Here is a 26,469-nt window from a genome sequence, read left to right as displayed (position 1 = left end):
AGACTCTCACCTACAGTGGAATCCTTCAAAAGAAACCTGAAAACCCACCTCTTCAGACAAGCCTACAACCAGTGACCATGCTGCCTCTATACCGCCATGACCAACTTAACCCGCACCTACTGTGTCCTTCTCCCATACCATGTAGATTGTAAGCCCTCATGGGCAGGGCCCTCTCTTCTTCTGTACCAGTTTGTAACTCATCTTGTTTATGATTAGTACAATTGTCTATATTATGTATGTGTACCCCTTATTATATGTACAGCGCTATGGAATTAATGGCGCTTTAATAATAAATAATAATAATAATAATATATACAGGGTGGGCCATTTATATGGATACACCTTAATAAAATGGGAATGGTTGGTGATATTAACTTCCTGTTTGTGGCACATTAGTATATGTGAGGGGGGGGGGAAACTTTTCAAGATGGGTGGTGACCATGGCGGCCATTTTGAAGTCGGCCATTTTGAATCCAACTTTTGTTTTTTCAATAGGAAGAGGGTCATGTGACACATCAAACTTATTGGGAATTTCACAAGAAAGACAATTATGTGCTTGGTATATCTTATATATATAAAAATGAGTGTCTGTCTAGACGTCTGTCTGGACGTTCTTTATGCGCGACCAAACGACCGCACACAGGTACATCAGGTGTCCGGGAAGGTTTTAGACTGGGTCTGACCTCTTTAGGACGTACCGTTCCTGAGATATTCCCAAACAATGAGCCCCCCAAATAGGCACAGTGGAGTTCACTGTTATTAAATGGGCGGGCACTGTGGAGATCACTGTTATTAAAGGGGCAAGCTCTAAGAAGGTCCCTGTTAAAGGGGCAGTCACTGTGAAAGTCACTGTTAAAGGGGCGGCCACTGTGAAAGTCACTGTAAAAGGGATGGTCACTGTTAAAGGGGCGATGACTGAAATTCACTGTTAAAGGGGCAGTGGCTGTGAAAGTTACTGTTAAAAGGGCTGTGACTGTGAAAGTCACTGTTAAAGGGGCGGTCACTATGAAAGTCACTTTTAAAGGGGCGGCCACTGTGAAAGTCACTGTTAAAGGGGCGGTAGCAGTGAAAGTTACTTTTAAATGGGCAGGCACTATTAAAGGGGCAGGCACTGTGAAGTTCATTGCTAAAGGGGAAGGAACTGTGGAGATCAATGTTAAAGGGGCAGCCACTGTGGAAGTCAATGTTAAAGGGGCGGGCACTGTGGAGGTCATTGTAAAAGGGGCGGGTACTGTAGAGGTCACTGTTATGGGGGAAACTCAATATCTTTTTACGACACACGGAAACATAAAATGAAATAGATTAGATTAAATATACCAGTGCGAAACCAGGTCCTTCTGCTAGTATTTTATACAGTTGCAAGAAAAAATATGTGAACCCTTTGGAATGATATGGATTTCTGTACAAATTGGTCATAAAATGTGATCTGATCTTCATCTAAGTCACAACAATAGACAATCACAGTCTGCTTAAACTAATAACACACAAGGAATTAAATGTTACCATGTTTTTATTGAACACACCATGTAAACATTCACAGTGTAGGTGGAAAAAGTATGTGAACCCTTGGATTTAATAACTGATTGAACCTCCTTTGGCAGCAATAACTTCAACCAAACGTTTCCTGTAGTTGCAGATCAGACGTACACAACGGTCAGGAATAATTCTTGACCATTCCTCTTTACAGAACTGTTTCAGTTCAGCAATATTCTTGGGATGTCTGGCGTGAATCGCTTTCTTGAGGTCATGCCACAGCATCTCAATCGGGTTAAGGTCAGGACTCTAACTGGGCCACTCCAGAAGGCATATTTTCTTCTGTTTAAGCCATTCTGTTGTTGATTTACTTCTGTGCTTTGGTTCGTTTTCCTGTTGCAACACCCATATTCTGTTGCGCTTCAGCAGGTGGACAGATGGCCTTAAGTTCTCCAGCAAAATGTCTTGATAAACTTGGGAATTCATTTTTCCTTCAATGATAGCAATCCTTCCAGGCTCTGACGCAGCAAAGCAGCCCCAAACCATGATGCCCCCACCACCATACTTCACAGTTAGGATGAGGTTTTGATGTTGGTGTGCTGTGCCTCTTTTTCTCCACACATAGTGTTGTGTGTTTCTTCCAAGCAACTCAACTTTGGTTTCATCTGTCCACAGAATATTTGGCCAGTACTGCTGTAGAACATCCAGGTGCTCTTGTGCACTGTAAACATGCAGCAATGTTTTTTTTGGACAGCAGTGGCTTCCTCTGTGGTATCCTCCCATGAAATCCATTCTTGTTTAGTGTTTTACGTATCGTAGGTTCGCTAACAGGGATATTAGCATATGCAGAGACGTTTGTAAGTCTTTAGCTGACACTCTAGGATTCTTCTTCCCCTCATTGAGCAGTTTGCACTGTGCTCTTGCAGTCATCTTTACAGGATGGCCACTCCTAGGGAGAGTAGCAGCAGTGCTGAACTTTCTCCATTTAAAGACAATTTGTCTTACTGTGGACTGATGAACAGCAAGGCTTTTGGAGATATTTTTATAACCCTTTCCAGCTTTATGCAAGTCAACAATTCTTAATTGTAGGTCTTCTGAGAGCTCTTTTGTGCGAGGCATCATTCACATCAGGCAATGCTTCTTGTGAAAAGCAAACCCAGAACTAGTGTGTATTTTTTATAGGGCAGTGCAGCTGTAACTAACACCTCCAATCTCATCTCATTGATTGGACTCCAGTTGGCTGACACCTCACTCCAATTAGCTCTTGGAGATGTCATTAGTCTAGGGGTTCACATATTTTTTCCACCTACACTGTGAATGTTTACATGGTGTGTTCAATAAAAACATTGAATTATGTGTGTGTTATTAGTTTAAGCAGACTGTGATTGTCTTTTGTTGCGACTTAGATGAAGATCACATCACATTTTATGACCAATTTGTGCAGAAATCCATATCATTTCAAAGGGTTCACATACTTTTTCTTGCAACTCTATATATAAAAATGAGCTTCTGTCTGTCTGTCTAGACATCTGTCTGAACGTTCTTTAAGAGTGACCAAACGACTGGACCAATCATCCCCAAAACAGGTACATCAGGTGTCCAGGAAGGTTTTAGACCATGTCTACGCTCTAGGATGTACCATTCCTGAGATATTCCCCCAAAATGACCTTCATTAGCCAATAGAAGCCAGCAAGCCTTTCACTTAAATCAGAACTGCCATTTACACGGTCACATGTCCCTTATTAGCCAATAGAAGCTCGCAGGTCCTACTCCAGGATGCCTGATTACAGGTTTTAGCAGTTCACAGACCCTTAAATATTCAGTCATATGACGTATGACGGCACAACAAAACTGCTACATGCATGGGGGGCAGGGGCCACTATTAAACGGACGGGCGTTGTGGAGTTCACTGTTAAAGGGGCGGGCACTGTGGTGGTCACTGTTAAAGGGGCATGCACTGCAGAGGTCACTGTTAAAAGGGCGGGCACTGTGGAAGTCACTGTTAAAGGGGTGGGCCCTGTGGAGGTCACTGTTAAAGAGGCAGGCACTGCAGAGGCCACTGTTAATGGGGCGGGCACTGTGGAAGTCACTGTTAAAGGGGCGGGTACTGTGAAGGTCATTATTAAAGGGGCGGCCACTATGAAGATCACTGTTAAAGGGGTGGTCAATGTTAAATGGATGGGCACTGTGTAGGTCACTGTTAAAGGGGCGGGCACTGTGTAAGTCGCTGTTAAAGGGGCGGGCACTGTGGAGATCACCGTTAAAAGGGTGAGCACTGTGGAGGACTCTGTTAAAGGGGCGGGTACTGTGGAAGTAACTGTTAAAGGGGCGAGCACTGTGAAGGTCACTGTTAAAGGGGCGGTCACTATTAAAGGGATTCTGTCACCTCCCCTCAGCCAAAAAACGATTTAAAAGCAGCCATGCAGCACAGCTTACCTGGATTAAGCTGTGCTGTTTAATCTTGAAATCCGTCCAGCAGTTACTTTAAAAAACGACTTTGATCAATAAGGAAATGCGTCCTGAAGGTGCCCAGAGGGGCGTTTTTTTCTTCCTAGTGAGCCCAGTACCGCCCCTCTTTCAGTGCCCAGCCCGCCTTCCTTGTACTTTCTAACCGCCGCCCCCAGCCTGCCACAGCCTCTCCTGCCTCTCCTCCCCCTCCCTCACGCCGAACGAAGTCTCGCACAGGCGCAGTACCCACTGAGGGCTGCGCCTGTGCGATCATCAGGAGACTGAGGGCAGCAGCTTCATCTTCGTCACTGGGCATGCGCCGAGCCCAGTGACGTCCGATGCTCGCTCTTCCCTCAGTCAGCAGGGAAGAGCAAGCATCGGACGTCACTGGGCTCGGCGCATGCCCAGTGACGAAGATGAAGCTGCCGCCCTCAGTCTCCTGATGATCGCACAGGCGCAGCCCTCAGTGGGTACTGCGCCTGTGCGAGACTTCGTTCGGCGTGAGGGAGGGGGAGGAGAGGCTGTGGCAGGCTGGGGGCGGCAGTTAGAAAATACAAGGAAGGCGGGCTGGGCACTGAAAGAGGGGCGGTACTGGGCTCACTAGGAAGAAAAAAACGCCCCTCTGGGCACCTTCAGGACGCATTTCCTTATTGATCAAAGTCGTTTTTTAAAGTAACTGCTGGACGGATTTCAAGATTAAACAGCACAGCTTAATCCAGGTAAGCTGTGCTGCATGGCTGCTTTTAAATCGTTTTTTGGCTGAGGGGAGGTGACAGAATCCCTTTAAGATCACTGTTAAAAAGGTGGTGAATTTTAAAGGGGCGGACACTGTGGAGGTCATTGTTAAAGTGGCGGGCACTGTGGTGGTCACTGTTAAGGGGGCGGGCACTGTGGAGGTCACTGTTAAAGGGTCGTTCATTGTTAAAGGGGCGGGCACTGTGGAGGTCACTTTTAAAGGGGCGGCCAATGTAGAAGTCACTATCAAAGGGGTGGGTACTGTGAAGGTCACTGTTAAAGGGGCAGCCACTATGAAGGTCACTGTTAAAGGGGTGGTCAATGCTAGAGGGGCGGGCACTGTGAAGTTCACTGTTAAAGGGGCAGGCATTGTTAAAGGGGCAGTCACTGTGCAGGTCCCTGTTAAAGATGTGGTCACTGTTAAATGGGTGGGAACCGTAGAGGTAACTGTTAAAGAGGCAGGCACTGTGGAAGTCACTGTTAACGAAGCAGACAATTTGGAGGTCAATGATAAAGGGATAGCCACTGTGGATGTCAATGTTAAAGGGGCGGCTACTCTGGATGTCACTGTAAAAGTGGCAGGGTCCTTTTTCTAGTATATATATATATATATATATATATATATATCCTGCATAATTATATTGAACCCCACAAAAAGGATTTCTGTGAAAATGGGGGGGGGGGGGGTGAAAGTATTTGCTTGCAGGTAGTTCTGCTTTTGAAGTGCACCTGCAATTCTGATAGCAGGCACAGGCAGCCACAGCTTCTGTCTCCTTTTTCCCTGTCTGTCAGCATCCCTGCTTCTCTCTATTGTACACAAAACACACAATTCTTCTTTGGAATCCTAGCCTTTCCCTTTACTTTCCCTGGCAATAAGCTTGATTGATTTCTGACTGTCCCTGATTGATTTCTGACTCTCCCTGACTCCCTAAGATCACACAGGAAAATTGTGATTATATGACAGCTCTTCAAATTCTTAGCTATAGGTGATTCAAATTCAATTCATGTAGAACCAATTTGCTCGTATCTATTTGTCAATAGAAGCCCTCTTCTAATTTCTCTCAGTAGTCTGGTTATATGCAATAGTACCTTCATAAAATACTAAGACTAATGCTAAGATGTCTGGTAAAGGTCTCTTCAATTTCGGAATAAACTAAATGTGATCTATTTAATGAGTTTCATCATGTCAATTAATATAACACTTTCTTTACAAATAGCAGAAAACAATGATATCATAAGCTTGGTACTTGTGAAACAATAAAACGTGTTATTTTACTCAGGTATCTAAAAGACTGTACAGTATGGGTTGCTACGAGATCTCACTTGGGGACACTATTGGAGTTGGGACACCAGGCAGCATCAGAAAAATGCTGGAAGCCGTTATGAAAGAGATTCCAGTGCATGCCCTGGCTGTTCATTGCCATGATACTTATGGACAAGCTCTGGCAAATATTCTTACAGCCATGCAGGTATAGTAAATTATAAATTATATAAGAATGTATGTCAATGTCACAGATACATTACATACCTTGTATAGAAAAAAAATATTTAAAGATGTTGTCTGAGTTTTTTTTTTTTGTTTGTTCTTTGTATGTTTCTATCTAGGCAAATGTAAGGACAATTCACTTACTTTATCTCCAGTTGCTGCTTTCTCAGATTTCACTGAGGGTCTCTTAGAACTGTATAGTTCTAAGAGATCAACACAAAAGTGTTTGTTTATTAAACAGAAATAAGCCTATATTAGGCATATTTCTGGTGCAGATTGCGGCGCAAAGGTCCTTTAGGCGGCAATCTGCGACTTTTCCCCACTCACGCCAGGTCTAAAAAAGTGGGTGTGACGTGGGAAGTCTCATTTACCATTTGCTACGCCTGTTTTAGGCATAGAAAATGGTCTAAATGTAAGACAGCAAGGAAGCTTTGGAACCGGCGGTCGATCTGCCAAAGTCATGTAAAGGCCAGCCCCTCTTCATAACTCTGGCGGATCCACCGACAGGTATAGGGCTTAATAAGGCCATCATCTATAACACCGGTCTTAATAAATGTTCCCCAAATTGTTTCTCTCCTGCTAAATTTCAAAATCATATACAGACGTGGACAAAATTGTTGGTACCCTTTGGTCAATGAAAGAAAAAGTCACAATGGTCACAGAAATAACTTTAATCTGACAAAAGTAATAATAAATTAAAATTCTATAAATGTTAACCAATGAAAGTCAGACATTGTTTTTCAACCATGCTTCAACAGAATTATGTAAAAAAATAAACTCATGAAACAGGCATGGACAAAAATGATGGTACCCCTAACTTAATATTTTGTTGCGCAACCTTTTGAGGCAATCACTGCAATCAAACGCTTCCTGTAACTGTCAATGAGACATCTGCACCTCTCAGCAGGTATTTTGGCCCACTCCTCATGAGCAAACTGCTCCAGTTGTGTCCGGTTTGAAGGGTGCCTTTTCCAGACTGCATGTTTCAGCTCCTTCCAAAGATGCTCAATAGGATTGAGGTCAGGGCTCATAGAAGGCCACTTTAGAATAGTCCAATTTTTTCCTCTTAGCCATTCTTGGGTGTTTTTAGCGGTGTGTTTTGGGTCATTGTCCTGTTGCAAGACCCATGACCTGCGACTGAGACCAAGCTTTCTGACACTGGCTAGTACATTTCTCTCTAGAATTCCTTGATAGTCTTGAGATTTCATTGTACCCTGCACAGATTCAAGACACCCTGTGCCAGACGCAGCAAAGCAGCCCCAGAACATAACAGAGCCTCCTCCATGTTTCACAGTAGGGACAGTGTTCTTTTCTTGATATGCTTCATTTTTTCGTCTGTGAACATACAGCTGATGTGCCTTGGCAAAAACTTCGATTTTTGTCTCATCTGTCCACAGGACATTCTCCCAGAAGCTTTGTGGCTTGTCAACATGTAGTTTGGCATATTCCAGTCTTGCTTTTTTATGATTCGTTTTCAACAATGGTGTCCTCCTTGGTCGTCTCCCATGTAGTCCACTTTGGCTCAAACAACGACGGATGGTGCGATCTGACACTGATGTTCCTTGAGCATGAAGTTCACCTTGAATCTCTTTAGAAGTCTTTCTAGGCTCTTTTGTTACCATTCGGATTATCCGTCTCTTAGATTTGTCATCAATTTTCCTCCTGCGGCCACGTCCAGGGAGGTTGGCTACAGTCCCATGGATCTTAAACTTATGAATAATATGTGCAACTGTACTCACAGGAACATCTAGTTGCTTGGAGATGGTCTTATAGCCTTTACCTTTAACATGCTTGTCTATAATTTTCTTTCTGATCTCTTGAGACAGCTCTTTCCTTTGCTTCCTCTGGTCCATGTCGAGTGTGGTACACACCATATCACCAAACAACACAGTGATTACCTGGAGCCATATATATAGGCCCAATGGCTGATTACAAGGTTGTAGACACCTGTGATGCTAATTAGTGGACACACCTTGAATTAACATGTCCCTTTGGTCACATTATGTTCTGTGTTTTCTAGGGGTACCATCATTTTTGTCCATGCCTGTTTCATGAGTTTATTTTTTTACATAATTCTGTTGAAGCATGGTTGAAAAACAATGTCTGACTTTCATTGGTTAACATTTATAGAATTTTAATTTATTATTACTTTTGTCAGATTAAAGTTATTTCTGTGACCATTGTGACTTTTTCTTTCATTGACCAAAGGGTACCAACAATTTTGTCCACGTCTGTATATGTTCTTCTTTTCTATCTCTGGCAGCGGAGTGCACTACCAATCTCCAACTCTAACCTGTAACCTGTATGTGTGCTGTTCACCATGTACACTGAAAAATGATCAGATAGGAAGTATAAAATCTGGAAGTTCCTTCAAATATGGGTTTTGTGGTCCCCAAGCACAAGTTAAAAGGAGTAGGATAATACTATTTAAAGCACCAATCTATAGCAGGCACTGTCCTTTGCAAATGCCATCAGTAGCGTCGATAATCATTTTTTGCATCATATAAATGGTGTGAAAAATGTATTCTTTAATAAAAAAGAATATTAAAGGAAAAATAAAGAATGTGGTATAATAGATGGATCTATGGAAAATAGCAGAAATCATACAAAGTGTTTTGTTATATATCACAATGCAATACTTTTATTTTATAATTGTAATTATATCCAAACTTGTAATCCAAAGCCTGTTTCTTTGTATACATGCTATTCTATTCACTATAATTTTCAGTGCTTATAGGGATGGATGTTTAAAGCATGATTTAATAGAATGTTTGAGAAATGTTGTAGTTCTACTTTATAGCTACTAGAGGGCAATGTTGGAACAAACATAGTACTGATGGTTTCCCTATAATTTGATACTTGTTCTTTATACTTTATTGTTATATTATAAATCATGACTTTGATTTTGAAAATGCTATTCATTCTTTTCAGTCTCCAAATATTTAGATTTATTGACAAAAGTGGCAGCTGTTTGAATAACTATACTGCACAGTCGAGTCAAATTATTATGACCACTTTCTACTTTCGATATTGGCAGCATGTAACTTCTGAAGGAAGTCAAGTGTCATGAGATAGATTGAGGTGAACATTGGCTATGAAGGACTGTGAGGGTGGACCGACATGCTAAAGGGGAGCAGCTCACCACCAAAATGAACAAGGTGGCTCAGTAGAGTGAAGTAAACTTTACTGTGTATGGGCTTCTGAAGCAGACAAATGGTCACTGCTCCTCTGCTAACGAAATTGAATCTGCAGAAAATCTTCAATTTTTATGGCAATATCAGAACTACACCTCCGCTGAAGTGTAGTCATGTTTTGTGCTTCATTGAATGGGAACACCCTACGACCATTGCTGGAAGAAAACAAGCTGGTGGTGGTAACATTATGGCATTCTCTTGTCCCATTCATCCATGTGGAAGGCACTCTCGACTGATTTGGATGTGAATCTGGAGTACCCCAGACCTGGGTGTTTCTGCAAAGTTTGGTTTATGTAATGTTTGTAATGTTCTGTCATATTTGCACTGTACACCAGCAGTTGAGATATGGTTGGCATAGAGGTGGGACTAGCCACCCCATTCCTCACCTATTGGTAGGAGATGTTGGTCTTATTGCCTAAACATCTAAGCCTTGTAACATCCCCAAAAAATAAAATGCAATTCCCGAAATGATCTAAACATGAAGTAGACATATGGGGAATGTAAAGTAATAACTATTTTTGTAGGTATTACTATGTATTATAGAAGTAGAGAAATTGAAATTGAAGTATTTGGTAGATTTGGTATTTTTTTATAAATAAAAAAGATTTTTTTTTACTCCATTTTACCAGTGTCATGAGGTACAATATGTGATTAAAAAAAACAATCTTAGAACGGCCTGGATAAGTCAAAGCGTTTTAAAGTTATCACCACATAAATTAACACTGGTCAGATTTGCAAAAAATGGCCTGGTCCTTGGGGTGAAATGAGCCTGGTCCTTAAGGAGTTAAACAGAACATAAAATCCTACCGTTTTTGCACTGGTCACTATGTCTAATAATTGGTGCCAATTTCTGGTTTGTACAGATTAGTTTACTGCAGTTACGTTAACTGATTCTAATCCTGCCTGTAATGATTTCACCTCTATGCAGGATCCACTATTTACAATAGGTGATTGCTAAAGCTTATCTATTCTTTCCTTGTACAATGACCTCTGCACAGGTTGCAGAGCATGCCTAGAAAACTCTCCTATAGAAGTCAAAGAGGTCCCCACCCTGACCATTGTGTATATGACCATGGGGCTGCCTTAAAGCAATATTTTTTTTTTGCTGTGTAATTGCAGTTAATGACAGTGCCCATAATCATTTTTAGGAAATAAAATAAAAAATCTACAATTAGGAAATAAAAAGAGAGTAGATAAAAAGAATATGTGTCACTATCAGGTTCCCTTACGTCCTACCAGCAGCACAGATGGGGTTAACTGCCCCTGTGGACTGGTAGGACCGGCGGAATTTTAATGAGCCCAAGAACCAATAAACGATCTTCAGCTCCCTGAAAAGGAGGAGATCACCCCCCAGCCCACCGTGTTTTTTTCTGTCCTCTGGACAGGTGGACTGGCGTATCGCTCCCCCTCAGGGAGCTGAAGAGTGCTTAGGGGCTCTTTTTTTCCCCTTAAGCTAAAGCATCGCTTTTTTTCCTGCTTTCAGTGCCTTTATATTAGGCCTGATCGCGGCGATTTTTTGTCGCTGGGGTACCGTCGGGGAAGGGGGTGTCCCCTCCCCTCTTCTTTCATCTCAGCATGCGGTGTCCCGTCTCTCCAACCGCATGTTCAACCTGACAGCCTGGAGGTTGATCAGTCCCTTCCCAACATAGAAGGGCTTTCCGAGTCGGTCCTGAGAACGTTGTCGCATTCCCGAGCAGAGTCTACAAAGAAGGCCTACTCCAGGATCATGAGAATCTTCGTGGCATGGTGTGATTCCAAACAGGTTGCGTCCGCAGATCCGCCCCTTCCTGCAATACTACAATTCCTTCAAGATGGATTAGACAGAGGCCTATCTCCAGCTACCTTGAAGGTACAGGTTTGTGCCATCTCGGCCTGTCTCAACAGGCCATATTCTCGGGACCCACTCATCAAACGCTTCCTGAAGGGAGCTTAGAGACTAAAGCCTACTATACTGAAACCTATTCCCCAGTGGGATCTTTCAGTAGTGCTCAGGGGGCTAGCATCTCCCCCCTTCGAGCCTTTGGAGGAGGTAGATTTCAAATTTTTAACTTTAAAGATGGTCTTTCTTCTGGCTATAGCTTCATCCAAAAGAGTCTCTGAATTGCAGGCTTTCTCTGCAATTCATCCATACATCATCTTCCTACAGGATAGAGTGCTCCTGAAGTTTTTACCATACTTCAGACCTAAGGTGCCTACCTTTCAAAACATCAACCAGGTAATCTCTTTACCAGTTTTGTTTACAACCTCCTCCTCTGATACTCCAGCTAGAGACCCGCTGGATATTTCAAGATGCCTCCAGATCTATGTGGATAGATCCAGAGAGTTCAGGATAGATGAGAATCTCCTTATCCTGTTTGCCGGTAAGTCTAAAGGCCGTAAAGCGTCTAAAGCCACCATTAGTCGCTGGATCAAGGAGGCCATTAGGGAAGCCTTTGTCTCCCAATCCTTAGATCCTCCCGAGTTTGTGAGAGCCCATTCTACTAGGGCGGTCTCCACCTCGGTTGCGGAAAGAAGCCTTCTCCCCTTAGAGTTGATCTGCAAGGCGGCCTCCTGGAGCTCTGAGTCAACCTTCATCTCCCATTATAGGATAGATGCTAGGATGGCAGAGTTTTCGGCTTTTGGGCAGACTGTTCTTAGTTCTGCCAGGCATGAGGACCCTCCCTAGGGGATTCTTCTTGCTATTTCCCCATCTGTGCTGCTGGTAGGACGTAAGGGAATCAGCACACAAATATCCCACCCTAGATACATTATGCTTGTTAAAAACACGGTGGGCTGGGGGTGATCTCCTCCTTTTCAGGGAGCTGAAGATCGTTTATTGGTTCTTGGGCTCATTAAAATTCCGCCGGTCCTACCAGTCCACAGGGGCAGTTAACCCCATCTGTGCTGCTGTTAGGACTAAGGGAAAACAAATTATCATTAGAAATTAACGATTTTAACTAGCAGATACAATTATGGGTGACACATTTCCTTTGAGGACTTGTTTTACAGTATATGATCTGGGTATTATGCCTGTTTTTGTTTAAACTTTACTGTTTCTTATTCTGCAATAACATTGTTGTGCTTTAGAACCAATTACTGTTTTTCCATAGAGTTATGGACTCAATCCCACTAAGTTACAATGGTTTCAACATATAATGCTCGTCCTTGAACTAATGAATATTGCAACTTGAGGGACCATTGTAACTGAGCTAGACTTAAATCAGTGGTCTGTAAAGCTGTCTCCTTGTATCTATAATTACTTATATTACAATAAAGACTAATTGTTAAAAATATTACATATTAGATTATTGACTATATATTTTTTTCCTAATTTTACCCTTTTCTGAATACAGTATGCGAATTGTGAAAAAAAAAAAAGATCTTTCTCATTTCTGTGCAGATGGGTGTGAGTGTTGTGGACTGCGCAGTTGCTGGACTTGGAGGATGCCCTTATGCAAATGGTGCAACAGGAAATGTTCCAACAGAAGAAGTATTATACATGCTGAACGGCCTTGGTATTCATACGGTAATCTCTTTACTATCCATTTTTCTGATTTTATTATTAAGTGCAGATATTGATATTTGAGTACAATTTCTAGCTACATATAAAATCTACATAAAATGTTTAGTAGCATTGCTAAACTTATGTTGTGCTGATGTGGAGTAGAGATGAGCAAATCGAAGTTGACAAAGTGGAATTCAATCCGAATTTCAGGAAAAATTCTAAAATTTTGTGGTAATGAATCACATTTTTTCCTAAAATAGCTGCTGCACGTATTAGGACATGGAGCAAAGAACTCTGGGAACGAGGGATCACCCACAATGCCATGCATGCAGCCAATCAGCAGCCAGCCCCTGTGATGTCACAGCCTTATAAATAGCATCAGCCATCTTGGAATCAGTCTTTTCCATTTAGTGCAGGGAGAGACGTTAGCAGGTGCTAGGGAAAGTGGTAGAAAATAATTAAAAACTTTTTTTTGGGCTGAATAGAAGTTCAGGGAAAGATCAATAGAAGTGCAGGGAAAGGATAGGGAGGAATTATTCCAAACTATAAAATGAGAACAGGGTCCAATAGGGGGGTTTACAGCCTGGGTAATAGGAGCAATTCTATTACACCTTGCTACACTGACAGGAGATCCAAATTGCCATCATACTGCTACATTTAGGTTTGCAATAGATGATACCTCTGTAATTCCAGCAAACCTTGCTTGTTATTGGGGTGTAAGTGCTGTGTGATACAGCCATTAACAGGATGTATTACTAGGAAATATTTGTATGTATTATTAAGCGTTGTGCGGTGCAGTTATATGTTTTAAAGCTGTTTTGGGGGTGTATTAGTGGAAAAAAGTGCTTATTAGCCATTCAGCGGTGCAGCTGTATGTTTTAAAGACTTTTTTGTGGTGTATAAGCAGGGGGAAAAAAAGGGCTTATTTGCCATTATCTGGTGAAGTGATAAAATAACAGCCTTTTTTGGAGAGTATAAGTGTAAAAAAAGGGCTCATTTGCCGTTTAGCGGTGCAGTTATATGTTCTAAAACCTTTTTTGTGTTGTATTAGTGGAAAAAAGGGCTTATTAGCTTTTGTGTGGCGAAGTGACAAAATGACAGCCTTTTTTCGGGTGAATTAGTGGGAAAAAAGTCTTATTAGCCGTTCAGCGGTGCAGTGATATGTTTTAAAGCCTTTTTTGTGGCGTATTAGTGAAGAAGAAAAACTTGTTAGCCGTTGTGCGTTGAAGTGACAAAATTACATCCTTTTTTGGGGTGTATTAGTGGAAAAAAGTCTTATTAGCCGTTCAGCGGTGCAGCTATATGTTCTAAAGCCTTTTTTGGGTTGTTTTAGTGTAAAACAAAGACTTATTTGCCATTCAGCGGTGCAGTGATATGTTCTATAGTATTTTTTGTGGTGTATTAGAGGAGAAAAAAAGCTTGTTAGTCGTTGTGCGGTGAAGATACAAAATTACAGCATTTTTTGTGGTGTATTAGTGGATAAAAAAAAAATCTTATTATTCGTTCAGCGGTGAAGTTATATTTTCTAAAGTCTTTTTTGTGGTGTATTAGTGGAAAACAAGGGCTTATTTGCCATTGAGTGGTGCAGTGATATGTTCAAAAGCCTTTTTTGTGGTGTATTAGTGGGAAAAAAAATTGTTAGCAGTTGTGTTAAAATTACAGCATTTTCTGGGGTGTATTAGTGGGAAAAAAAGTCTTATTAGTCGTTCAACAGTGAATTTATATGTTCTAAAGCCTTTTTTGTGGTGTATTAGTAGAAAAAAGGGCTAATTAGCTTTTGTGCGGTGAAGTGACAAAATTACAGTGCTTTTTGGGGTGTATTAGTGGGGAAAAAGTCTTATTAGCCGTTGTGCGGTGAAATTACAAAATTACAGCCTTTTTTGGGGTCTATTAGTGGAAAAAAAAGTCTTATTTGCCGTTGTGCTGTAAAGTGAAACAATTGCAGCCTTTTTTGGGGTGTATTTGTGGGGAAAAAAGTCTTATTAGCTTTTCTGCGGTGCAGTTATATGTTCTACAACCTTTTCTGGGGAGTATTAGTTGAAAAAAATGGCTTATTTGCAGTTCAGCGTTGCAGTGATATATTTTAAAGCCTTTTTTGTAGTGTATTAGTGGGAAAAAAAGCTTGTTAGCCGTTGTGCAGTAAAGTGACAAAATTACAGCCTTTTTTGGGGAGTATTAGTGGACAAAAAAAGTCTTATTTGCCATTCAGCGGTGCAGTTATATGTTCTACAGACTTTTTTGCAGTGTATTAGTGAAAAGAAGTCTTATTATCCTTAAAGGGGTTGTCCCACTTCATTAAATCGGTTTATCCTAATTTATTGTCCCCCAGTGAACATTTCTTCCTATATATGTGTTTAAAAAAAAAACTTTCCTTCACCCTAAAACAGCTTATATTACTATCCTTTGTTTACTAGGATCTCCCCTGGATACGGCCGCTTTTCGCCGGCCGCATCCTTTTGCCGCGCCTGCGCACTATAGTGGAGTAAATTTATCGTCCGCCCTCTCCACTACATGAACGCGCACGACCGCGCATGCGCAGTATATCCGCCGCGTCTTGGATAAAGCTGCGCATGTGCGGGCGTCACAACAGTTCGGGCGAGTCAGCGGAGTGAGCGGACGGACGTCGGAGGAACAGGATACTGTAAGTATAATATCTGCTGTCCCACTAATCGACCAACGATAATTGAATATTCTGCAATAAAGGGGTTTCATAGGAAATTCCATGGGGGCATTTTTATGTACACTGGGGGGGGCAAATGTATTCTATCTATGGACACTGGGGGCAACTATATTATATTTATGCAAACTGGGGGCAACTATATTATATATTTGGACATTGGGGGCAACTATATTATATGTATGGACACTGGGGGCAACTATATGAATTTTATGCAGACTGGGGGCCACTATATTATATCTATGGACACTGGGGGCAACTGTATGAATTTTATGCAGACTGGGGGCAACTATATTATATGTATGGACACTGGGGGCAACTATATGAATTTTATGCAGACTGGGGGCAACTATATTATATCTATGGACACTGGGGGCAACTATATGAATTATATGCAGACTGGGGGCAACTATATTATATCTATGGACACTGGGGGCAACTATATTATATGAATGGACACTGGGGGCAACTATATGAATTTTATGCAGACTGGGGGCCACTATATTATATCTATGGACACTGGGGGCAACTGTATGAATTTTATGCAGACTGGGGGCAACTATATTATATCTATGGACACTGGGGGCAACTATATGAATTTTATGCAGACTGGGGGCAACTATATTATATCTATGGACACTGGGGGCAACTATATTATATGAATGGACACTGGGGGCAACTATATGAATTTTATGCAGACTGGGGGCAACTATATTATATCTATGGACACTGGGGGCAACTATATGAATTTTATGCAGACTGGGGGCAACTATATTATATGTATGGACACTGGGGGCAACTATATGAATTTTATGCAGACTGGGGGCAACTATATTATATCTATGGACACTGGGGGCAACTATATTATATGAATGGACACTGGGGGCAACTATATGAATTTTATGCAGACTGGGGGCAACTATATTATATCTATGGACAGCAGGGATAACAGGGATATTACAGGTGTAGGACTGAGATAACAGGGATATGTAGCAGAGCTAGGTATGTGCTGGTACATTCTCAGTGATCGGTGAGGTGGGGATTATCAATATATGGCATATAAAGAATGGTGGAGAGATATTACAGGTGTAGGACTGAGATAACAGGGATATGTAGCAGAGCTAGGTATGTGCTGGTACATTCTCAGTGATTGGTGAGGTGGGGATTATCAATATATGGCATATAAAGAATGGTGGAGAGATAGTACAGGTGTAGGACTGACATAAAATGGATATGTAGCAGAGCTAGGTATGCGCTGGTACATTCTCAGTGATTGAAGAGGTGGGGATTATCAATATATGTCATATAAAGAATGGTGGAGAGATATTACAGGTGTAGGACTGAGATAACAGGGATATGTAGCAGAGCTAGGTATGCGCTGGTACATTCTCAGTGATTGGTGAGGTGGGGATTATCAATATATGGCATATAAAGAATGGTGGAGAGATATTACAGGTGTAGGACTGAGATAACAGGGATATGTAGCAGAGCTAGGTATGCGCTGGTACATTCTCAGTGATCGGTGAGGTGGGGATTATCAATATATGGCATATAAAGAATGGTGGAGAGATATTACAGGTGTAGGACTGAGATAACAGGGATATGTAGCAGAGCTAGGTATGTGCTGGTACATTCTCAGTGATTGGTGAGGTGGGGATTATCAATATATGGCATATAAAGAATGGTGGAGAGATATTACAGGTGTAGGACTGAGATAACAGGGATATGTAGCAGAGCTAGGTATGCGCTGGTACATTCTCAGTGATCGGTGAGGTGGGGATTATCAATATATGGCATATAAAGAATGGTGGAGAGATAGTACAGGTGTAGGACTGACATAAAATGGATATGTAGCAGAGCTAGGTATGCGCTGGTACATTCTCAGTGATTGGTGAGGTTGGGATTATCAATATATGGCATATAAAGAATGGTGGAGAGATAGTACAGGTGTAGGACTGACATAAAATGGATATGTAGCAGAGCTAGGTATGCGCTGGTACATTCTCAGTGATTGGTGAGGTGGGGATTATCAATATATGGCATATAAAGAATGGTGGAGAGATAGTACAGGTGTAGGACTGACATAAAATGGATATGTAGCAGAGCTAGGTATGCGCTGGTACATTCTCAGTGATTGGTGAGGTGGGGATTATCAATATATGTCATATAAAGAATGGTGAAGAGATAGGGTAATACACTGATATGTGGCCGAGTTCCATATAAGCTGGGTAATAGGTCAGTGATAATATCAGACACCGGGAAAGCTGGGTAATAAGTCTATAAGACTTATTACCCAGCTTTCCCGGTATCAGATATTATCACTGACTTATTACCCAGCTTTCCCAGTATCAGATATTATCACTGACTTATTACCCAGCTTTCCCAGTATCAGATATTATCACTGACTTATTACCCAGCTTTCCAGGTATCAGATATTATCACTGACTTATTACCCAGCTTTCCCGGTATCAGATATTATCACTGACTTCTGACTTATTACCCAGCTTTCCCGGTGTACAATATTATCACTGACTTATTACCCAGCTTTCCCGGTGTACAATATTATTACACCGGGAAAGCTGGGTAATAAGTCAGTGATATTACCCAGCTTTCCCGGTATCAGATATTATCACTGACTTATTACCCAGCTTTCCCGGTATCAGATATTATCACTGACTTATTACCCAGCTTTCCCGGTGTACAATAATATTGTACACCGGGAAAGCTGGGTAATAAGTCAGTGATAATATTGTACACCGGGAAAGCTGGGTAATAAGTCAGTGATAATATCTGATACCGGGAAAGCTGGGTAATAAGTCAGTGATAATATCTGATACCGGGAAAGCTGGGTAATAGGTCAGTGATAATATTGTACACCGGGAAAGCTGGGTAATAAGTCTGTAATAATATTGTACACCGGGAAAGCTGGGTAATAAGTCAGTGAATATATCTATCTATATCTAGCACAGATCATATGGCTACTAGCTAACATGCATTTGGGCTGTAGTGATTTATTGTTTTTGCTGCACAGAATGGGTTTGTAACACAGGTTTTATGTGTAAAAGTGTATTAGAATGCAGGACAGCCACAAGTTACTCCATTAGTTCACTAGCATTGGTCAGTGGTCACTGAGTGATTCCCCAGCAGGGGGATGGGCTTCACATACTCTGCAGGCTCCATGTGGATGACTCATCCACATGAACGAGCACAGACTGAGCTCTGAGGGTGAGTCATGAGGAGGCGTGGCCTTCACTCAACTGCCTGAGAACCAGGAAGTTATCAGGACATTTACTGCTGGTAAGATTGAAACAGCAAAGTGGGACAACCCCTTTAAAGCTATGACGTTATCTGTTCTAAAGCCTTTTTTGGGGTGTATTAGTGGAAAAAAGTTTTATTAGCCGTTATGGGTTTATTAGTGTAAAAGGTGCCGTTCAGAGGTGCAGTTATTTGTTTTAAAGCCTTTTTTGTGGTGTATTAGTGGAAAAATGGCTTATTAGCTTTTGTGCGGTGAAGTGACAAAATTACAGCCTTTTTTGGGGTGTATTAGTGGAAAAAAAGGGCTTATCTACCATTCAGCAGTGCAGTGAAATGTTCTAAAGCCTTTTTTTAGGTGTTTTAGTGGGAAAAAAAGCTTGTTAGTCGTGCTGTAAAGTGACCAAATTACAGCCTTTTTTGGGGTGTATTAGTGGAAAAAAAAGTATTATCAGTCGTTAAGCGGTGCAGTTATATGTTATAAAGTCTTTTGTGTGGTGTATTAGTGGGAAAAAAGGGCTTATTAGCCTTTGTGCTATGAAGTGACAGAAATACAACCTTTTTTAGGGTGTATTATTGAAAAAAAAAAACTTATTATTAGCTGTTGTGCGGTGAAGTGACAAAATTACTGATTTTTGGGGGGTGTATTAGTGGGAAAAAAAAGTCTTATTAGCCATTTAGTGTTGCAGTTATATGTTCTAAAGCTTTTTTTGCAGTGTATTAGTGATAAAAAAGGGCTTATTTGCCATTCATCTGTGCAGTTATATGTTCTGAAGCCTTTTCTGTGGTGTATTAGTGGGGGGGGAAAAGCTAGTTAACCGTTGTGACAAAATTACAGCCTTTTTTGGGGTGTATTAGTGTAAAAAAAAGTATTTTTAGCCATTGTGCGGTGAAGTGACAAAATTACAGCCTTTTTTGGGGTGTATTAGTGGAAAAAAGTCTTATTAGACGTTCAGCGGTGCAGTTATATGTTCTACAACTTTTTCTATGGTGTATTAGTGGGAAAAAAGGGCTTATTTGCCATTCAGCGTTGCAGTGATATGTTCTAAAGCCATTTTTGTGGTGTATTAGTGGGGAAAAAGAAAGTTTGTTAGCTGTTGAGCAGTAAAGTAACAAAATTAAAGCCTTTTTTGGGGAGAATTAGTGGGAAAAAAAAATCTTATTAGCCGTTGTGCGGTGTAGTGACAAAATTACATCCTTTTTTGGGTGTATTAGTGGAAAAAAGTGTTAATAGCTGTTGTGTGGTGGAGTGACAAAACTACAGCTTTTTTTGGGTGTATAAGTGGGAAAAAAGTCATATTAGCCATTCATCGGTGCAATTATATGTTCTAAAGCCTTTTTTGGGCTGTATTAGTGTAAAACAAAGGCTTATTTGCCGTTCCGCGGTGCAGTGATATGTTCTAAAGTATTTTTTGTGGTGTATCAGTGAGGAAAAAAGCTTGTTAGGCTACTTTCACACTTGCGTTTGGGCTTCCACTTGTGAGATCTGTTTGAGGGCTCTCACAAGCGGCCCCGAAGGGATCCGTTCATCCCCAATGTATTCTGAATGGATAAGGATCCGTTCAGAATGCATCAGTTTGGCTCCGTTCCGCCTCCATTCCTCTCTGGAGGCGGACACCAAAACGTCCTGACTTACAATGCAAGTCAATGGGGACGGATCCGTTTGACGTTGACACAATATGGTGCAATTGCAAACGGATCCGTCCCCCATTGACTTTCAATGTAAAATCAGGAGTCTATTAATATACCATTGGATCGGAGTTTTCTCCAATCCGATGGTATATTTTAACTTGAAGCATCCCCATCACCATGGGAACGCCTCTATGTTAGAATATACCATCGGATTTGAGTTAGATTGTGAAAAATCAGATCCAACAGTATATTCTAACACAGAGGCGTTCCCATAGTGATGGACGCTTCAAGTAAGAATATACTAAGAACTGTGTACATAACTGCCCCCTGCTGCTTGGCACCACCCGATCTCTTACAGAGGGCTGTGATCCGCACAATTAACCCCTGCCGCACCTGAGGGGTTAATTGTGCGGATCTCAGCCCCTTGATTGGGTGCTGCCAGGCAGCAGGGGCCAGACCCCCCTCCTTCCCCAGTATTAAATGCATTGGGGGCAAGTGCGGACCCCCCTCCCTCCCCAGTATTAAAAGCATTGGTGGCCAGTGCGCCCCCCCCTCCCTCCCAGTATTAAAAGCATTGGTGGACAGTGCCGCCCCCCTCGCTCCCTCCCCAGTATTAAAAGCATTGGTGGCAGTGGCCAAAGGCTGACAACCCCCCTCCCCCCCATCATTGGTGGCAGTGGAGTGGCATTTCCGATCGGAGTCCCAGTTTAATCGCTGGGGCTCCGATCGGTTACCATGGCAGCCAGGACGCTACTGCAGTCCTGGCTGTTATGGTTACTTAGCTTATACTCACCTGTGCTGTCTGTGGCCGGCCGGCGCTCCTCCTACTGGTAAATGACAGGTCTGTGCGGCGCATCGCCTTAGTTGTTGTGAGGTGAAGTTGCAAAATGACAGCATTTTTTGTGGTGTATTAATGGATAAAAAAATCTTATTCGTTTAACGGTGAAGTTATATTTTCTAAAGCCTTTTTTAAGGGGTATTAGTGGAAAACAAGGGCTTATTTGCCATTCAGTGGTGCAGTGATATGTTCTAAAGCCTTTTTTGTGGTGTATTTGTGGAAAAAAGGGCTAATTAGCCATTGTGCGGTGAAATGGCAAAATTACAGCCTTTTTTGGGGTCTATTAGTGGGAAAAAAAGTCTTATTAGCCGTTGTGCTGTAAAGTGAAAAAATGACAACCTTTTTTGGGGTGTATTCGTGGGGAAAAAAAGTCTTATCAGCCGTTCTGCGGTGCAGTTATATGTTGTCACGGCTGAGGATGGGGGAAATCCTCAGCCGTGCGATGATGTAAGATGTCCGGTCGCAACTAGGCCAGGACCACAGAATTAGGGAGCAGGTCACCTCCTAATGCGTCCCTAACGCTGACCCTGTCTCCTGTCTGCATGAGCCGACCTTGATGGTAGGAGGGCTCATACGCTGGAACCTTATAGTCCCTACAAGCCCTCAAGTCGGCCCTGAACTAGAGACAGAGTAAGACAACCCACTCCTCCTAGACACGGAGGAGCAGGAGTCTCACTGGCCAAGCAGCATGAAGAAAGGGGGAACACCAACAGTCTTATGGATATGGCAGGTGAACTAACTAGTTCCACCTACCTGCCACAGCCTTGCTGACTGGATCCCTGCGGACACAGGGATCCAGATCCATAAGCTGCACAAAAACCAAAGAGATAAGACATCAGCCATACATCAGGGAAAGGAATCTTATGACCGGAAGGGTGGCCCTTACAAGAAGGATGGAATACACAGGAGGCTGCTTCAGCCAAGCATGACTGAAAGCAACCTACTGAGCAGTGCTCCAGACACAAGCTTTATAGGGCTAAATGGCCACACCCACCGGACAGACACACCCAGTGACATCACACACACTGGGAAGAGGGTTAACCCTTCCAGCACCACAGGAAAGGAAAACACCAAACATACAGGGGAAGTGACCAAACTAAGATCACTCTGTGGCTGTTGCCGCTGGCAACGACATGGGTGGCAGCCGTCCTGGGAGACAGCCCAAAGGCCGAGACACTGCCACCACATGTACATAATACCAAACGTTGCCACGGGCAGCCACAGTAAAAGGACGATGTCCGTGCGCACCAAACATAAACTACAGTGCACACCAGACATACAACACAGAGTGCACACAGACATAACACAGTGCACACAACACACAGACACCTAACATAGAGGTTGCTAGGTGCAACCGCATGCACAGCAGGAAAGCTGCGACCAGACTAGCGTTGTCAGCGGCAACCACAGGTGAGGCAAATACCAGTGCCCTCACCTGTGATTGACAACAAAACCAAAACCGCTGACAACCACATGCGGTTGAAGAGTCACGGTCATAGCCATGGCCGTGACATATGTTCTACAACCTTTTCTGGGGAGTATTAGTGGAAAAAAATGGCTTATTTGCCGTTCAGCGTTGCAGTGATATATTCTAAAGACTTTTTTGTAGTTTATTAGTGAGAAAAAAAGCTTGTTAGCCGTTGTGCAGTATATTGACCAAATTACAGCCTTTTTTGGGAGTACTAGTGGAAAAAAAGTGTTATTAGCCGTTATGAGGTGAAGTGTCAAAATTACAGCTTTATTGGGTGTATTAGCGGGAAAAAAAGTCTTATTAGGCATTCAGCGGTGCAGTTATATGTTATGAAGCCTTTTTGGGGTTATATTAGTAGAAAACAATGGCTTATTTGCCGTTCAGCGGTGCAGTGATATGTTCTAAATCCTTTTTTGTGGTGTATTAGTGGAAAAAAAGCTTGTTAGCCATTGAGCGGTGCAGTTTTATGTTCTAAAGCTTTTTTTTGTGGTGTATTAGTACAGAAAAAAAGGCTTATTAGTAGAGTTGAGCGAACACCTGGATGTTCGGGTTCGAGAAGTTCGGCCGAACATCCCGGAAATGTTCGGGTTCGGGATCCGAACCCGATCCGAACTTCGTCCCGAACCCCATTGAAGTCAATGGGGACCCGAACTTTTCGGCACTAAAAAGGCTGTAAAACAGCCCAGGAAAGAGCTAGAGGGCTGCAAAAGGCAGCAACATGTAGGTAAATCCCCTGCAAACAAATGTGGATAGGGAAATGAATTAAAATAAAAATTAAATAAATAAAAATTAACCAAAATCAATTGGAGAGAGGTCCCATAGCAGAGAATCTGGCTTCACGTCACCCACCACTGTAAGAGTCCATTTTCATAAATTTAGGCCCAGCACCCAGGCAGAGGAGAGAGGTCCCGTAACAGAGAATCTGGCTTCATGTCAGCAGAGAATTAGTCTGCATGTCATAGCAGAGAATGAGGCTTCACGTCAGCCACCACTGCAACAGTCCATTGGCATATATTTAGGCCCAGCACCCAGGCAGAGGAGGGAGGTCCCGTAACAGAGAATCTGTCTTCATGTCAGCAGAGAATCAGTCTGCATGTCATAGCAGAGAATGAGGCTTCACGTCAGCCACCACTGCAACAGTCCATTGGCATATATTTAGGCCCAGCACCCAGGCAGAGGAGGGAGGTCCCGTAACAGAGAATCTGTCTTCATGTCAGCAGAGAATCAGTCTGCATGTCATAGCAGAGAATGAGGCTTCACGTCAGCCACCACTGCAACAGTCCATTGGCATATATTTAGGCCCAGCACACACACAGGCAGAGGAGAGAGGTCCCGTAACAGAGAATCTGTCTTCATGTCAGCAGAGAATTAGTCTGCATGTCATAGCAGAGAATGAGGCTTCACGTCAGCCACCACTGCAACAGTCCATTGGCATATATTTAGGCCCAGCACCCAGGCAGAGGAGGGAGGTCCCGTAACAGAGAATCTGGCTTCATGTCAGCAGAGAATCAGTCTGCATGTCATAGCAGAGAATGAGGCTTCACGTCAGCCACCACTGCAACAGTCCATTGGCATATATTTAGGCCCAGCACCCAGGCAGAGGAGGGAGGTCCCGTAACAGAGAATCTGGCTTCATGTCAGCAGAGAATCAGTCTGCATGTCATAGCAGAGAATGAGGCTTCACGTCAGCCACCACTGCAACAGTCCATTGGCATATATTTAGGCCCAGCACACAGGCAGAGGAGAGAGGTCCCGTAACAGAGAATCTGTCTTCATGTCAGCAGAGAATTAGTCTGCATGTCATAGCAGAGAATGAGGCTTCACGTCAGCCACCACTGCAACAGTCCATTGGCATATATTTAGGCCCAGCACACACACAGGCAGAGGAGAGAGGTCCCGTAACAGAGAATCTGTCTTCATGTCAGCAGAGAATTAGTCTGCATGTCATAGCAGAGAATGAGGCTTCACGTCAGCCACCACTGCAACAGTCCATTGGCATATATTTAGGCCCAGCACCCAGGCAGAGGAGGGAGGTCCCGTAACAGAGAATCTGGCTTCATGTCAGCAGAGAATCAGTCTGCATGTCATAGCAGAGAATGAGGCTTCACGTCAGCCACCACTGCAACAGTCCATTGGCATATATTTAGGCCCAGCACACACACAGGCAGAGGAGAGAGGTCCCGTAACAGAGAATCTGGCTTCATGTCAGCAGAGAATCAGTCTGCATGTCATAGCAGAGAATGAGGCTTCACGTCAGCCACCACGGCAACAGTCCATTGGCATATATTTAGGCCCAGCACCCAGGCAGAGGAGGGAGGTCCCGTAACAGAGAATCTGGCTTCATGTCAGCAGAGAATCAGTCTGCATGTCATAGCAGAGAATGAGGCTTCACGTCAGCCACCACTGCAACAGTCCATTGGCATATATTTAGGCCCAGCACACACACAGGCAGAGGAGAGAGGTCCCGTAACAGAGAATCTGTCTTCATGTCAGCAGAGAATTAGTCTGCATGTCATAGCAGAGAATGAGGCTTCACGTCAGCCACCACTGCAACAGTCCATTGGCATATATTTAGGCCCAGCACACACACAGGCAGAGGAGAGAGGTCCCGTAACAGAGAATCTGTCTTCATGTCAACAGAGAATTAGTCTGCATGTCATAGCAGAGAATGAGGCTTCACGTCAGCCACCACTGCAACAGTCCATTGGCATATATTTAGGCCCAGCACACACACAGGCAGAGGAGAGAGGTCCCGTAACAGAGAATCTGTCTTCATGTCAGCAGAGAATTAGTCTGCATGTCATAGCAGAGAATGAGGCTTCACGTCAGCCACCACTGCAACAGTCCATTGGCATTTATTTAGGCCCAGCACCCAGGCAGAGGAGGGAGGTCCCGTAACAGAGAATCTGGCTTCATGTCAGCAGAGAATCAGTCTGCATGTCATAGCAGAGAATGAGGCTTCACGTCAGCCACCACTGCAACAGTCCATTGGCATATATTTAGGCCCAGCACACACACAGGCAGAGGAGAGAGGTCCCGTAACAGAGAATCTGTCTTCATGTCAGCAGAGAATTAGTCTGCATGTCATAGCAGAGAATGAGGCTTCACGTCAGCCACCACTGCAACAGTCCATTGGCATATATTTAGGCCCAGCACACACACAGGCAGAGGAGAGAGGTCCCGTAACAGAGAATCTGGCTTCATGTCAGCAGAGAATCAGTCTGCATGTCATAGCAGAGAATGAGGCTTCACGTCAGCCACCACTGCAACAGTCCATTGGCATATATTTAGGCCCAGCACCCAGGCAGAGGAGGGAGGTCCCGTAACAGAGAATCTGGCTTCATGTCAGCAGAGAATCAGTCTGCATGTCATAGCAGAGAATGAGGCTTCACGTCAGCCACCACTGCAACAGTCCATTGGCATATATTTAGGCCCAGCACACACACAGGCAGAGGAGAGAGGTCCCGTAACAGAGAATCTGTCTTCATGTCAGCAGAGAATTAGTCTGCATGTCATAGCAGAGAATGAGGCTTCACGTCAGCCACCACTGCAACAGTCCATTGGCATATATTTAGGCCCAGCACACACACAGGCAGAGGAGAGAGGTCCCGTAACAGAGAATCTGGCTTCATGTCAGCAGAGAATCAGTCTGCATGTCATAGCAGAGAATGAGGCTTCACGTCAGCCACCACTGCAACAGTCCATTGGCATATATTTAGGCCCAGCACCCAGGCAGAGGAGGGAGGTCCCATAACAGAGAATCTGGCTTCATGTCAGCA

At 43.1% G+C, this 26,469-nt stretch overlaps 1 protein-coding gene across 2 annotated transcripts in view; it reads left to right on the top strand.

The window, feature by feature from the left end:
* Nucleotides 1–26,469, top strand: part of HMGCLL1 (3-hydroxymethyl-3-methylglutaryl-CoA lyase like 1) — a 229,495-nt gene that overhangs the window by 156,843 nt on the left and 46,183 nt on the right. For both annotated transcript variants that reach the window (XM_044291495.1, XM_044291494.1), the window contains 2 exons: nucleotides 5,937–6,125; nucleotides 12,716–12,841. In XM_044291495.1, coding sequence (XP_044147430.1) covers nucleotides 5,937–6,125; nucleotides 12,716–12,841 — 315 coding nt within the window. The remainder of the gene's footprint in view (nucleotides 1–5,936; nucleotides 6,126–12,715; nucleotides 12,842–26,469) is intronic.

This window comes from Bufo gargarizans, chromosome 4, assembly GCF_014858855.1.
Source record: "Bufo gargarizans isolate SCDJY-AF-19 chromosome 4, ASM1485885v1, whole genome shotgun sequence".
NCBI classification, from domain to species: domain Eukaryota; kingdom Metazoa; phylum Chordata; class Amphibia; order Anura; family Bufonidae; genus Bufo; species Bufo gargarizans.
Note: the sequence above shows the minus strand (reverse complement) of the source record. Positions and strands in the feature narration are given on the sequence as shown.